The following is a 13569-nucleotide window of genomic DNA, read 5'->3' on the forward strand; positions in this document are numbered from 1 at the left end:
TGCGAAAAAAATTATTTAAATGCTAAGTCATTTATTGCCCGATTTATAATTTCCCACGCGAAAAACCCAAGAAGATTATGTTTTAATTAAAATAATCTTTTTAAGCTTCTTAAAATTTATGAATTGTTTTTATTTTACCTACATACAATTCATATCCTCTATCAATTTATATCATCTTGCTCCCCCCTGGCCCATTGGCTGGCGACGCCCTTGAAAGTAGGCAGGCACTATAGACTATTAGTTGATTTCAGGCATACTGTAATGTACAACTTAGAACATTACATTAAAGATTACTTGCAATGCATACCACATTCTAAATATAGTGTTAAGAATACCGATCAATTAATCTCAAGACTATCATATGGCCAAATTAGGAATTCTTACAGATTGGTTAGTTTAGATGTGAAGTCGATGTACCCTTCAATACATTTGGATTTTATAATAGAAAATATGAACAGATTTAATTTACCGCACTACATTTTGGATTTTATAAATTTTATCTTTAAAAATAACTATTTTACAGTTTCAACAAAGTACTACCGCCAGAAGGATGGTATAGCAATGGGATCGGTTGTGGGCCCCAAGTTGGCCGAAATTTGTATGATCATGATTGATGAAAAAATCTTCCAATTAAAAGGTATAGTCTTTTATGCGAAGTATGTAGACGACATACTGATTTTATATGATTCTGATATTACTACAGCACGGAACATTGAGGGCTATGCGAATACTTTGAACGAAAACATCAAATTTACTTACGAAGATGAGATACACAATGAGATCAAATACTTGGATGTCATAATAGCGAGACAGAAAGAAAAAGTTTTGTTCCGTAAGTACGAAAAGACATGTAATATTAATAAGGTAATGAACTATAGATTATACTGTCCTGAAAAAATTAAACGAAACGTATTTCTTATGGAGTTGCAAAAAATATATAATAGAACATCTTTAGAAAGATATATAGGTATTGAGCTTAAAGAAGTATTTAAGAAATTTTTGTTAAACGATTATCCACGACAACTCATATATAAATGGCATGACTTTTATGTTAATAATAGATATAAAGTTAAAAATAAAAAAAATTGATAACGTATTTATTAAAATATCTTATATTAAAAATCTGTATGAAAAATATAAATGTTTCTTAGGTAACTACCCAGTGAATTTGATAGGAAAACAATGTAATAGATTTAGTAAAAATATTTATTTAATTGATAAAGGAAATACTACAATTCAGAAGAATCCTTTGGATGTGGCTGGAGTCGTTTATAAACTACAATGCACATGTTCAGATAAGAAGGTTTACATCGGCGAAACAGGAAGAAAACTCGGAATAGGATTGAAAGAGCACGAAGCGGCAATACGACTGAAAAGAATAGAATCTCCCTGGTATCAACGTTGTTGTAATAAAACTTGTACTATTGACCGGTAATAATATAAAAATATTGTATAAAATAGAAAATGTATTTATAAGACGTATCGTGGAACACTATTGTGTTAATAATTATGCGAACACCATTAATTTGAACACGGGAGTCAGCATAGATGCATGCTGGGATATGTTAATTGAATATAAGAGCACGGATAATGCTAAACAAAATAACCACTGAGGAGGCTGTAAAGTGAAATGCATATGGTGAAAAAAGTTTAATAAAAAGGTGATTGTTGCTTCAATTCTTTCCAGTTGTGTTGTCTTAGTTTCTTCGAAGTCGGGAAAAACTGAGTAATTTTAACTCGCTGGTTTAAAGAGAGAACTTTAAGTATTTTTTTAAAACTTTTTAAGGGGATACTATAGATTACCACCTATGGAATTTCGGGTGTTTGGGTATATATCTGAACTCAGGGGACCGAGACGAGTTCAATGACACCCTACTTTTGGACCGGAGACAAAAAATAAAAAGGCATACTTTTTTACATACTTTTTTAACATACTTTTTTCGGCAATCGCGCGATGATCGGGAGTGGCGTCGCTCTCTCCGCTAAGTCGGCCTCGCTATCGCGATCGGGAGTCGCGTCACTTGCCGTTAAAATGCATTTTATGCCATTATCTTCATTATCAACACTTCTAATTTCATCCACTCTCTGCATCTATTACACTTTTTTGCTTTACGAAGGAGACTTTGATCTTGTAACCACTCGATACATGTTTCCTTATCTTTGACTACTTCTAATGCTAGCTTAAGGAAGTTCATTTTCAAAATTGCTGCGTAGAAAATAGAAAATTAAGCAGACGACACCGTAATTGGAAGCAACGCCACCTAGCGGTGAAAATATGCAAACCAAACTAGTTAAATAAATAAATAACTTAGGTTAAGTTATTTAAGTTAGTTATCTTACTTAAATAACCTATCTTAGTTAAATAAATAAAATTAAATAAAAATAAATAACTAACCTAAATAGAAAAAAGAAAATTAAGCAGACGACACCGTAGTTGCTAGTACCGCCATCTTGCGGTAAAGTCTGCAAACTATTAAAAAAGTTCCGTGAAAGGTAAGAAATTGCACGAACAGTCAAATGCTACCTCCTGTTTTTCTTTTGTTCAAGAACTACCGTGAATCAATAACTAGTGACGTTTAGCACATGGCGGCCTGCCGGCGGCTCCCCTCCGGGAGGTCAGTCGAGAGCACGAACAGTCGGAATGGCCGCCATGTTCGCTGCCATAAGTAACATTAACCGAAATGGTAAATATGATAACTTTCTTATTTTTCGTCTCCGGTCCAAAAATAGGGACCGTTAACTCGTCTCGGTCCCCTGAGTTCAAATATATAATCAAAGCCCTGAAATTCCATAGGTGGTAATCTATTGTACATCCCTTTTGAATTTTTTAAAAGTTTATAAATTTATTTTGTTTGTTAACATTTGCTGTAAATGTACTGTACATATTTTAATATGATTTTATGTGCTTTTAACGCTTTGCTAGTGACATTACGACTTCAATATTTGTGGCGGGCGGATGTAAAGTCGAATAAAATGACTTAAACTTGATTTTTATTGTTCCATATACTTTTTTGACAAACGACGTATAACCGAGAACAACGTAACTTGAGATATACCTGTATTTTATATTATTTGTAAATTCTGTTTGTTAATCTGTAATCCCTTTTAATTCTCCACCAAAAATTCTTCATATTAATTGTCATGGTGTGTGATAAATTCAATAATTTATAATGGATAACATTTTCTTAATGTTTATTATAGTGTGGTGTTTATATTACATAACTCTGGTTATTTTCTGCTTTAAGATGGAATTGGATCACCAGTGGCCAAGCTGGTTCCGTTCTCTAAACACTAAGAGTTCGGTTCGCGCTTCACTCGAACGGGCTGGCCACGTGGAGTTTCCGGGTTTTATCCATTTCTGTAACGCCTAAATAGGGGCCAATTAAAAGGACCTCCCGGAATGCATTATTGTGGGGACCCGAGCGAGGTCCGAATCGTTCCCCGGTGGGGGTGCGATCTCGGAATGCGTCAAAGTTCCAGTTGCGGGGGCGGCAAAGAAAATATACCGCGCGACAGAACAATAGAGGTGTTTTCTTTAAAGAGGTGTAAGCTGAGAAAGTAAGTGAAATAATGGGTCCACAGTCGAAGCAGAGCTAGCAAGAGGGGATCCAATTCGAACTGGCGGCTGACCTTTCCCGCGCCCTCCGGTGAGTTTCAAATTGTCCCAGGTGACGAGATGAGACCAATAAGATAACGTGTCGAGGGATCAGGTTTAAGCGTTTGGTAAGGAGATGTACGCGTAAGAAAAGATAGGATGAGTCTTGGTGGTGGTGCGCGAACGACAGATAGTGCTCTCCGCGGTTGTGGTGATGTGAAATAAAAACGTACGTTCCAAATACAAATAAAGGGAAGGAAAGACTTGCTGATTGTGACTGAACTTCCGGCTCGTCGGATACCGACTCAGCGACCGAGCCCCAACTAAACGCCACATCTTAAGGAGGACGTAGGACTACCCCCCGAAAGGTGAGAACTTACGGGATCGGGAGAAACGACGAACTTAGCAGTACCCGAGCGACGGATAACTCCGAAAGAGACTTTAATAGTGCTCCACCGAGGCTCATCTTTGTAAGTTGTGTATAATCATTTTTCGCTGTTATTAAACGCATTGTAAATGGAAACCTATCTCAGTGTGCCTTACCTCGCTCACTTGGAAGGGTTGACCGCGAAACGCCATCCAAAAGACACTCCCCGGTCGGCTAACCTCACATTATTCCCCGCGTATGACCTTCATAAACGCATGCAACTACTATTACATGACAATTACGTCACACTTCACCATGGGGCGATATAGTCAAGAAGCTCATGCCCAATTAGCTGATACAAGACAAGATGAAATTTTTTTCCAAATATTTCTCAATCCTTACAAAATCAATTCTTGTGAAACATTTTTTTTAAAATTTCAATTAACTTTATTCATATTTTAAACTATTGATACATAAATGCAATGCTTAAAGTGCGAAGTTTTGCGACTCAATGCAACTTTGTTGTATTGGTGCACACTCTTTCTTTCGATATTCCTTTCAGTTTCATAAATGCCGAAAAGAAAGAATGTAGATTACTTGCAACCTGAAAAAAAGCATTTGTATGGCATATAATTATGTTACATCCTATAATAAACGTTACAAATACAACTAGGTGAGATTTAAAAATACCTGTTCCGCAAAGAAACAATTTTGAATTTATATAAATTATGTATAAGTTTACCAAAAGTTTTATATAAATTATATAAACTTCAGATAAAAATACAGGCATATCCAACAGAACTGTAAAATGTCTTTTGGTTTTAATACATTTCACATAGAAACGTCTTGATTCAATGTTTCTCGCCCTATGATAACGTCGGTTAGTTTATATTGTCGTCAATATAATGTTTTAATTAACAGAACAGTTTGTGAGGTAAGTGTGGAATTCCATTGCAAATGCAATTGGCAAGATGAGAGATTCATGAAAAAAAAAAAAAAAAAAAAAAAAAAAAAACGCAACAGGGCGATGTCGTATTTCTTGACAACATTTAAAAGAAACTTGGCAAATTTACAAAAATTCTCAAATAGACAATACATTTTTAAAAAATGTTTGCTCACTTCCCTCTTTTTAACGTTTTGCATATTAAGTGGGACGAGAAGCCAGTAAAGAAAGGTCGACGCCTATATGAGACTGACATTCCCTGATGTTGTGAGAAAGGGAGGAAGTGAGAAGACACTTTCTTTTAAAGTATTGCCTATTTGAGAATTTTTGTAAATTTTCAAAGTTTATACTTATTGTTTTGGCAACTTTCTCAATCATTTAGTAGTTTGGAACCGCTCTGGCAGTGATTGGTGGTTGAACTTCTCGAGAAGACAGCATACTCTACATGAGCCAGTACTATATGCAGGAGCGTGTCCACTAGAGTTTCTCTAACGGGATCCCGGCTGTTTTTTTAAAAACGTGAAGAAAACTCCGAAAAGTCTGCATGACCAACCTGTTATTGGGGCAGGAACATGCGACCAAATATTACTGATCGAAGGTTTTATCCACCAGTAGGTGTATGCTATTTACAGTGTTATATGTTTAGGGGATTGGCTTGCAAATTGTCAGATTATATAAATTATTGTATACAAAACAACGGTTTCATTAACAACCATATTAATAATTTAGTACAGGTTATTGATTAATTGTTAGGAAGCACTGTTTAAAGCATTTTACACGCTTACATGATACTTTGTTAATTGTATAAAGACATTTTCTTGTGTGCCGGTTACAACTTTGCAAACTTTTTGCATGTTTGAGTTGACGATTTTATGCATTATCTGTTTCCTTGGAAATTATGGGAAATAGACCCTCAAGTAACGTTTTCTCACGGCATGTCTGGGATAATCGGGTTATTTACGTTGCCTGTGGGGATGCCTGTATGAGAAATCGATATAAAATATATGTTTAATTTAATGTCCATTAAATATAAATATATATAAATCTATTCAAATCATGCTTAAAAATACTTTGAATTGTAAATATATTTTGTATTACTATAAAGAAATACAAACTTTGAAGGGAATTCTTTTTGTAACTGGATAAATACCACCGATCATGAAACTCAACGACACTTTTCCAAATCTTTTCATGAAATTCAAGATCTATAAATAAAAGATATCTATAAATTCAATATCTATAAATAAAGAATTTACAAATTTATCGTGTGAAAATTTTTAATTGATTTATTAATAGACAAAATACAGACTTTTAACTTTTTTTCCGGATGTAAATTGCTGACAGCAAATTCTCGAATATCCTGAAAGGCATTTTGCATCTGAAAAATGAAATATAATATTAAAAATCGTATTCAAAGATTTACATTAATAATGTTTCCCCTTATAAAAGAAATTTTTAGAAACATAATGTTTACCGAGAAAGCAAAACTGCACAACAAACAAGCTCCAATGATACAAATAAAGGTGAATAAGACAAGTAGTGCCAGAATTCCTAATCTAATTGCATCATTTACGTGTATAAAGAATAATGCATAATAAGAAAAACTGGTTGCACATATAAGACCGAGATAGATAACCACACTAGGGTAAGTAAATTTAGTATTAAGTTGACTGACAAAATTCCACAATTCTTCGTGACGAAGCATCAAAGTTCTCAATTTAAAATAGAAATTTCTCTCTCTTCTTCTTACAAAAGAAAAATCTTGTACCAATTGTTTGAATTCCATTTCGGTAAGAACTAATAATACCCCTACTAACAGCATGGCGTAACCCATGGCGCCATATCCTACAGAAGATGCAAATCCAAATTCGACTGAACAGATCAAAGCTTCTCCCCAGAACTTTTCATATTTTTCTATCGCTGGGTAGATAAAGAGTACATTGAAAATCTGAAAGCATAAGAAAGCGAAAATAATTCCAAAAGAAAACAGCAGACAAATTATATTAATTAAGACATTTGCTCGGTTTATCTTCTTCACAAGATCCTCGTTTCTTAATTTTTTTATTAGAGTGATTTTTCTGTTTTTGAAGAAACTAAATGTAAAAGCAAAGCAGCATTGTAAGCACGCGAATGTTACTTTCAACAGAAGAGTATTGTTTTGAAATAAATCGGACCATCCAAAGCAAATTGCCTTTTTATTCCAACCCGGAATAACCTGCCACCAGATTAGAAATGCTTCAGTCCAGTAAATCAACTCCAAAAATCGAGTGTATTTGTTCATAAAATTTCTTTTAATTAAAGCTGAAAACTGGTTATTTCGGCAGTTGCATGGTTCGAAAGGATCCACACCGTAGATCATCGCATTTACCCAGAATGGTCTTAAGAAACAATGCATACAGATTTCGTTAATTGCGAACGAATTCATGACCGATTATTTAACGAAAATTTAAAAAAAAATAATAATTTTCTGAATACGACTGGAATAAGTAGTCTGTTTCTATTTTTAACACGAGAAATTCTGTTATAACTGCGATCCGTTAGCTTTGCTCTGTTACTTATATAATACCCCGTATATAGTTTATGACTATAAATTTTTATTATAAAACAGCCAGATCCATTAGTGAGAAGAATTTCTTAAGTGTATACAGCGATTTAAGTACGTACATTGAAAGTTTGAACTAATTTTATGTTTAATCATGCACTTTAAAAACAATCAATAAAGTTTAATACGATGTTCTGCTGTTATTAGAATAGATAATAAAAAGTAACTTATCCCACATATAATTTGTTATAATTTTATTACATTATAAATATCTTCATGCATTATCAACATTTATGGGTAAAAAAAAAAATAACCTCCTCCCCAAGTTTGTGTATTAAGGAAATTAATGCTGTTAAATTTTGGTAATTAAAGATGGACGGGATAGGAGATAAAGAAGATTCTTGTGTCATATGATTCTTTGCTCTTCAAAACTGGTAAAAACAGACATGGGGCATTGTCGAAACGATCAAGGCCTCTTCCTTAATGTGATTGATGACACCCACCTAAATAATTAACAGGCAAACAAACACGGGATAGGCGAGTTTGAATAAAATTTGAGAGAGGTTTGCACAGTCAGTGAGGAATATCCCCATTATATTAATTACTTTCTTTCTATTTTTATATTGTATTATTTAACGAATTTCGTATGTTACGATTCGAAATTTTTGATTAATACAAGAGAAAAATGACAAAAGAAATTCGCCCTTGAAATTTCTTGTGTGACGTAAAATCGAGGGGGGAGACTTGTTTTTATTCACGTTTTTTAAATAAAACTGATTTAATGCTAAAGTTCTTATCGTATTCGTTGTCAATACAATAACCTATTTTATTGTTTGATGTGTTTTCTGTTTACTAAAGCTGTTCAAACGTGCAGACACAAACACGTACTCCTCGAAAAAATTGTAGTGACATTTGTGAATAGAAAAAAAATATATTTTTTTCTCTAATTTTTCAAATACAGTAAAACCCTTGTAAACAGGAAATACTTTTCCAGTTTGGCAGATTTCCATTTTATTCAGGTTCTAACTTGGACAGTTTTCACTATATTTACTCTAGGTCACTTATATAAAAGGCATAGAAATTTTATCTTAAATCTCTTCAAATATCTTATATAACTTAGCATTAACAATTAAATAATTAACAGACGAGAACTAAAGTGCAAGATTGTAGACACGTACCGAAGCAAAAACAATATGGCCCACAGACAGCAAGCGCATTTTTATGTGGATGTGGACGATAACAACGTATTGACGTCAATAAAGAATCAAATATGATGAGTTAAATCTTGTAAATTTCTCTACCAAGCGCCAAGTTTATGCTTAAAAAGAAAAACTAAGAAAAAACAAAACAGCGACCAGTTGCGCTACTTTCCCGACATTAAAAATTTTAGTGGCGCCATCTGTTATCATATTTTATTTTAAAAACTTTTATCTTTTAACTATTATAAAATGGCCAAAAGTTTAATTTTCAGTGTAGGGATGAGTTATATAAAAAATTACAAATACTAATAACCAGTAAAATCGCCATTAAGTCAGACCCTACTGGAGATAAACACGACCCTATTATCTGCCCATCCTTTCGACCTTTAACCACCAAAATTTTATATAATAAATCACCCTAATAAACAAACCTCCCTGCAAAATTTCACAAATTTTCGACAAAAACACAGGAGATATTAAGCTTCAAACAGGATGAATAAAACCCAAACATACAGAAATTACCTCCGAATTTGTTTGCATTTCTCGACGTTTCAAGGTCCCCCAAGTCCGAAAAATATAAAAGTCTTGGGGTCATTTCTAGAACGATCGCCATTCTTTTTCTCTATTAAATACAATAGATCCGGAAAAGTAAAAATTACAAGACTCACTTTTAAAATTCAAAAATATTCTTTTTTTTATTATGGTGGTAATAGATACCTTTTTTCCTCGTTTCTTTTGGTCAAAGAAACGCCAGAAAACGGTATATTCAATAATGCTATCTACTTAGTCATTGCTATCAGCTGTAAATTATTTCTTTTTGTATCTTTGACTCACTTTAATTGGGCTGCAATTTGAAAAAATTGTAGACCTATATATTCCCACTGTTGTGCCTTCGTCAGTCTATCCATAATCTCGAGATATTTGAAATTCGAGACTAAATATAGAAACCGTAGGGTCAGGAGGCCCCTATTAACTACTTGTATATGATTTTAAAAATATAAGATTGTTATTCCTGCATTTATGATAAAACGTTTTGAAATGACAACGCTATAAAGTAGATTTCTAAAATTAAATTATCACGAACGTCTTGATGTGGAAGCTTAAATTAATTTGTGATGTCAAACAGATACTGTATAACAACTTTTATAACATCATCATTTGCATGGCAGAGAGAGGCAAACGGGGCACTTGTCCCTCCCTGAGATGGAGTAAAAAAATCCCACAAATTGTCATAAAAGTGATTGAGATATGTAACCTTACAACTGAACTGTGGGATGCTTTGATGCAATCGATACTGTATTCAACAACCTACCTGTAATAAATCCAAACGAATAATTATTTGTCTTCAAGCTTTATCACCCCTAGAAAATTTCTACGGACACTCATGCTTCAACAGATATTTGACTGTCAAAGCGATGAAAAGGAGTATGATTACACACCTTATTTTTCAGTATGTTAAAAGCATAATCTACTTTATAAACCTGTTTAAATGCTGTATCGATCATAGTTGGGTTATGCGGACAACATGCTGTTTGACAATTTTGGTACAGTCTTAGAAAGCTGCAGATTACTTTAAATGAGTTTGATTGGAAACAATTGCTTCCGCCATTTTAAGATCGACAATTTAAAGATATTTCATACAAATGAATTCCATGAAACCAAATTTGCATTTAGTTGGTTTCAGTTTTAATTTATATTGTCACAATCTTTTCTTAACCATTAAGGAATGGGTCGCTACAGTTTCTTTTTGCAGATTGATTATGCAATTTAAGAAGTAAACAATAACCCAATACATTCGTATTACCAAACGATCTGCCAGATTATCTATTGAGCTATGTTAAGCCTAATAATTGATTAGATAACAAATCAGTTTGACTAGAGTATAGCTGTCTTCCCAATAAATTTAATAATTAAAATTAAATTCATTTTAAATTTAAAATATTCTGAAAAAATTGTCCAGAATAGGACTCAACCCACAACTCCTGACTACCTTGCAGATACATTGTCAGTTACACTACGCAGATCTCTGTCTGATTTTTATTTCCAGAACTGTTAGTTAATTTAGATATAAGCACGGCTGGTTACTTAAAACTGTGTTGTGTTGTTTTGTTTTATTAAAGAAAAAAAAAATTGTTCTAGAAAAACACTATTTAAATCTGTATAATTGGAATATGATGGTCATAGATAATATTCTGGAGTTGTTTAATAACTTTAATTCATAAATAAAAATGATCTGCTGAACGCCTTGAAAAGATGTATTTTGCATCACTGCTCGTCTTTGGATATATTGTTATGGATATTATAATATTGAAAAGTTAAAAATAGTTGTAAAATCTTAATATGTAAATAGTCAAATCAAAAATTGAAGTAATGTACAGTACATTCTGATGAATATAAACTGATGCCTATAAAGTCATATAGTACATCAATATTTTCTATTTGTTGATGATTATTCAATAAACACTGCAGTTTATTTAAAGGCATGAAATTGAAGTAAAAACATAGTATATATGTTGATTTTTGGCCAGGATACATGTAATAAAATCTTTACAAGTATAAAATATTCTTTTAAAACCTTCCCAATATTATAATATTGAGAAGCCAAAAGAAGAATATTATAATATTGGGAAGGTTTAGAATTCCAACTATCCATCAACCCATTTAATCAAGAACTTCTAACTAAAGTCTGTCCTTTCATTTGACGGGTCTTTCAGACAGTCTCTTTTCAGTAGACATCCTTAACAATTCCCAACTCCTTTCATTCAATTTTTCCAATCCATCACAGTTCTTCGTTATACCAGAAAATTTCAGCATAGGCCCAGAAAATTATTTTGGATTACAGAAGTTTTGCTACTCTGAAATGTGTTATATCAAAAATTCTTAAAGCATTAGTCATATGGGCAGCTAACTACGAATTCAAAATTTTTCACTATATACTAGTGTGTTGATTATCCGAAAACCAGTTGTCCAAAAAATTAATAAACCAAAATCAACTTCAGAAAGTACGAACTCAAGAAATTACAAATATTTTATATAATAGAAATTGTAAGCAATTGTCTTTAAACCTCCTATTCAGCTGGCTCATTATCACACTAATGTTACGCTTTTATTTATTACAGTATAAATACAAAAATAGAATTCACAAATCATGAGCTCAAAATCAATAAAATTTCTACACTTTAATAATAATTTTGAGAAAAATAATTATTATTAAATTATGTTTAAATATAATTTTTTTATAGTTTTTGTGGGGGCCCTTATTTTGTGGGGGCCCTGGGCACAGGCCCCAAATGCCCTTATGTAAATCCGGCCCTGCACATATATAAAAATATCAACTTCGGTTCTTTCCCAATTGAACGAATTTGAGAATGTCTTTCTGGTTCGTTTCAGTTGTTCGTAATAAAATACATATAATATCTTTAGCATGTATATTGGTTTTAGACTCGTTAAATAAAGTGTTTATGGGATAATATCAAATTCTTTAAAAACGCTGACAAAAGTGATAAGCTGCCTGTCCACTGGCGGAACATACAAAACTCTGATGGTTGGCGACTATGAGAGAAAGAGTAAAAAATATGGGTTCGGCTAAGTTTCGTAATTAGGACAGCCAGATAGTGAGGAACGAGGTACATCTCCCGTAAATGAAAAAATCCCGAATTTCCCGACCCAAACACGAATCCTGGCTTTCCGAAGCAATTAGAATTTCGAAAAACCACGTCATTTTAACTAAAATACATTTTTTTTTTTTTTTGTTAAAAATTTTTGCATTATTTTTGCTTAAAAAACAGTTCGCTTTCTATATATAGTCTGCTACGAAATATTCTGCATACTATTGTGATAATTATGTATATAATGAAATTAAGTGATAAATATTATTGAAATAATCGCAGTCGGAGAGTAAGGTAGAATGGGCCATAATCTCAACCTCCCTACTCAAGAAAGAATTTTATTGAAGAGACTAGCTCCTCTAGTAGTCAGAAACTGAATTACTCGTGTCATCAAAGTCGCATGGACGAGTAATAGTTCCACGTGTTGACATTTTGGTATACTCAACTTCGTAACATTTTAGCTTTATTTAAATTTTGAAAGCACAGTAAGAAAAATAACTGATGAAAAAAATCTAGTAAACATAATTTCCAAAAATTACGGCTTATTTTAAATTTATTGTAAATAATGGAAGACGATGATATAAAATTAGATTGGTGAGTATAAGTATTTCTCAATGAAAAATAAATTTTGCTTATGATTTTATATTTTTCATATAAAGTAATAATATGGATAATTAATATATTTGAAGATGAAAACGCGACCATATTTACAGTGCTAAATATATAGATATTTACACTATCTGGAACCTGTAACCGGTGCGTAACGCGTATATAATGTATATCGCGGTTGACAAACGTTTTCGAACGATCACTTTGCTCTTCTTCAGGTCAACTGATTAAGGAATTCCCTGGACGGAGTGTATATTATTCGGTGGGATCAAGTGTACGACGAAGTGGGTCCTTCCTGACATGCACGGTCATGCACTGGAGGAGGTAGTTGCGGATTGGCATCCAACAGGGATTGCCAGGCCAGAGATAGAGTCAGCTCTTTCTTCCGGTTGACGCACATGGATCCCGTCGGATCCCAAAGTCGAGGCGCGATTTGAAAAAGCTACTGTTATCCTCAACACACCCCACCAGGAACATCTCAGGTGGCTAGAGGCCATGGCTATCTACAATGCCGGCCAGGTAGCCACGTGCGTCAACTGGAAGGAAGAGCTGACTCTATCTCTGGCCTGGCAATAGCTGTTGGATGCCAACCCGCAACTACCTACTCCAGTGCACGACCGCGCATGTCAGTAAGACCCACTTCATCGGAATGACACCTGATCCCACCAAATAACATACACTCCATCCAGGGAATTCCTTAACCAGT

At 33.4% G+C, this 13569-nt stretch overlaps 1 protein-coding gene and 1 long non-coding RNA gene across 2 annotated transcripts in view; both read left to right on the forward strand.

Moving 5' to 3' along the window:
* The first annotated feature begins 2067 nt into the window (after positions 1-2067).
* LOC136984172 (uncharacterized) lies at positions 2068-2461 on the forward strand. The gene is made up of 2 exons (XR_010882160.1): positions 2068-2326; positions 2359-2461. It is a non-coding gene; the product is annotated as an uncharacterized lncRNA (long non-coding RNA).
* Positions 2462-12574: 10113 nt separating this feature from the next.
* Positions 12575-13569, forward strand: part of Ice2 (Interacts with the C terminus of ELL 2) — a 105651-nt gene continuing 104656 nt past the window's right edge. The window contains exon 1 of the mRNA XM_067281115.1: positions 12575-12848. Coding sequence (XP_067137216.1) covers positions 12820-12848 — 29 coding nt within the window. The 5' untranslated portion in view covers positions 12575-12819. The remainder of the gene's footprint in view (positions 12849-13569) is intronic.

This window comes from Centruroides vittatus, unplaced genomic scaffold (genome assembly GCF_030686945.1).
Source record: "Centruroides vittatus isolate TY-2023 unplaced genomic scaffold, ASM3068694v2 contig_905, whole genome shotgun sequence".
Classification (NCBI taxonomy): Eukaryota; Metazoa; Arthropoda; class Arachnida; order Scorpiones; family Buthidae; genus Centruroides; species Centruroides vittatus.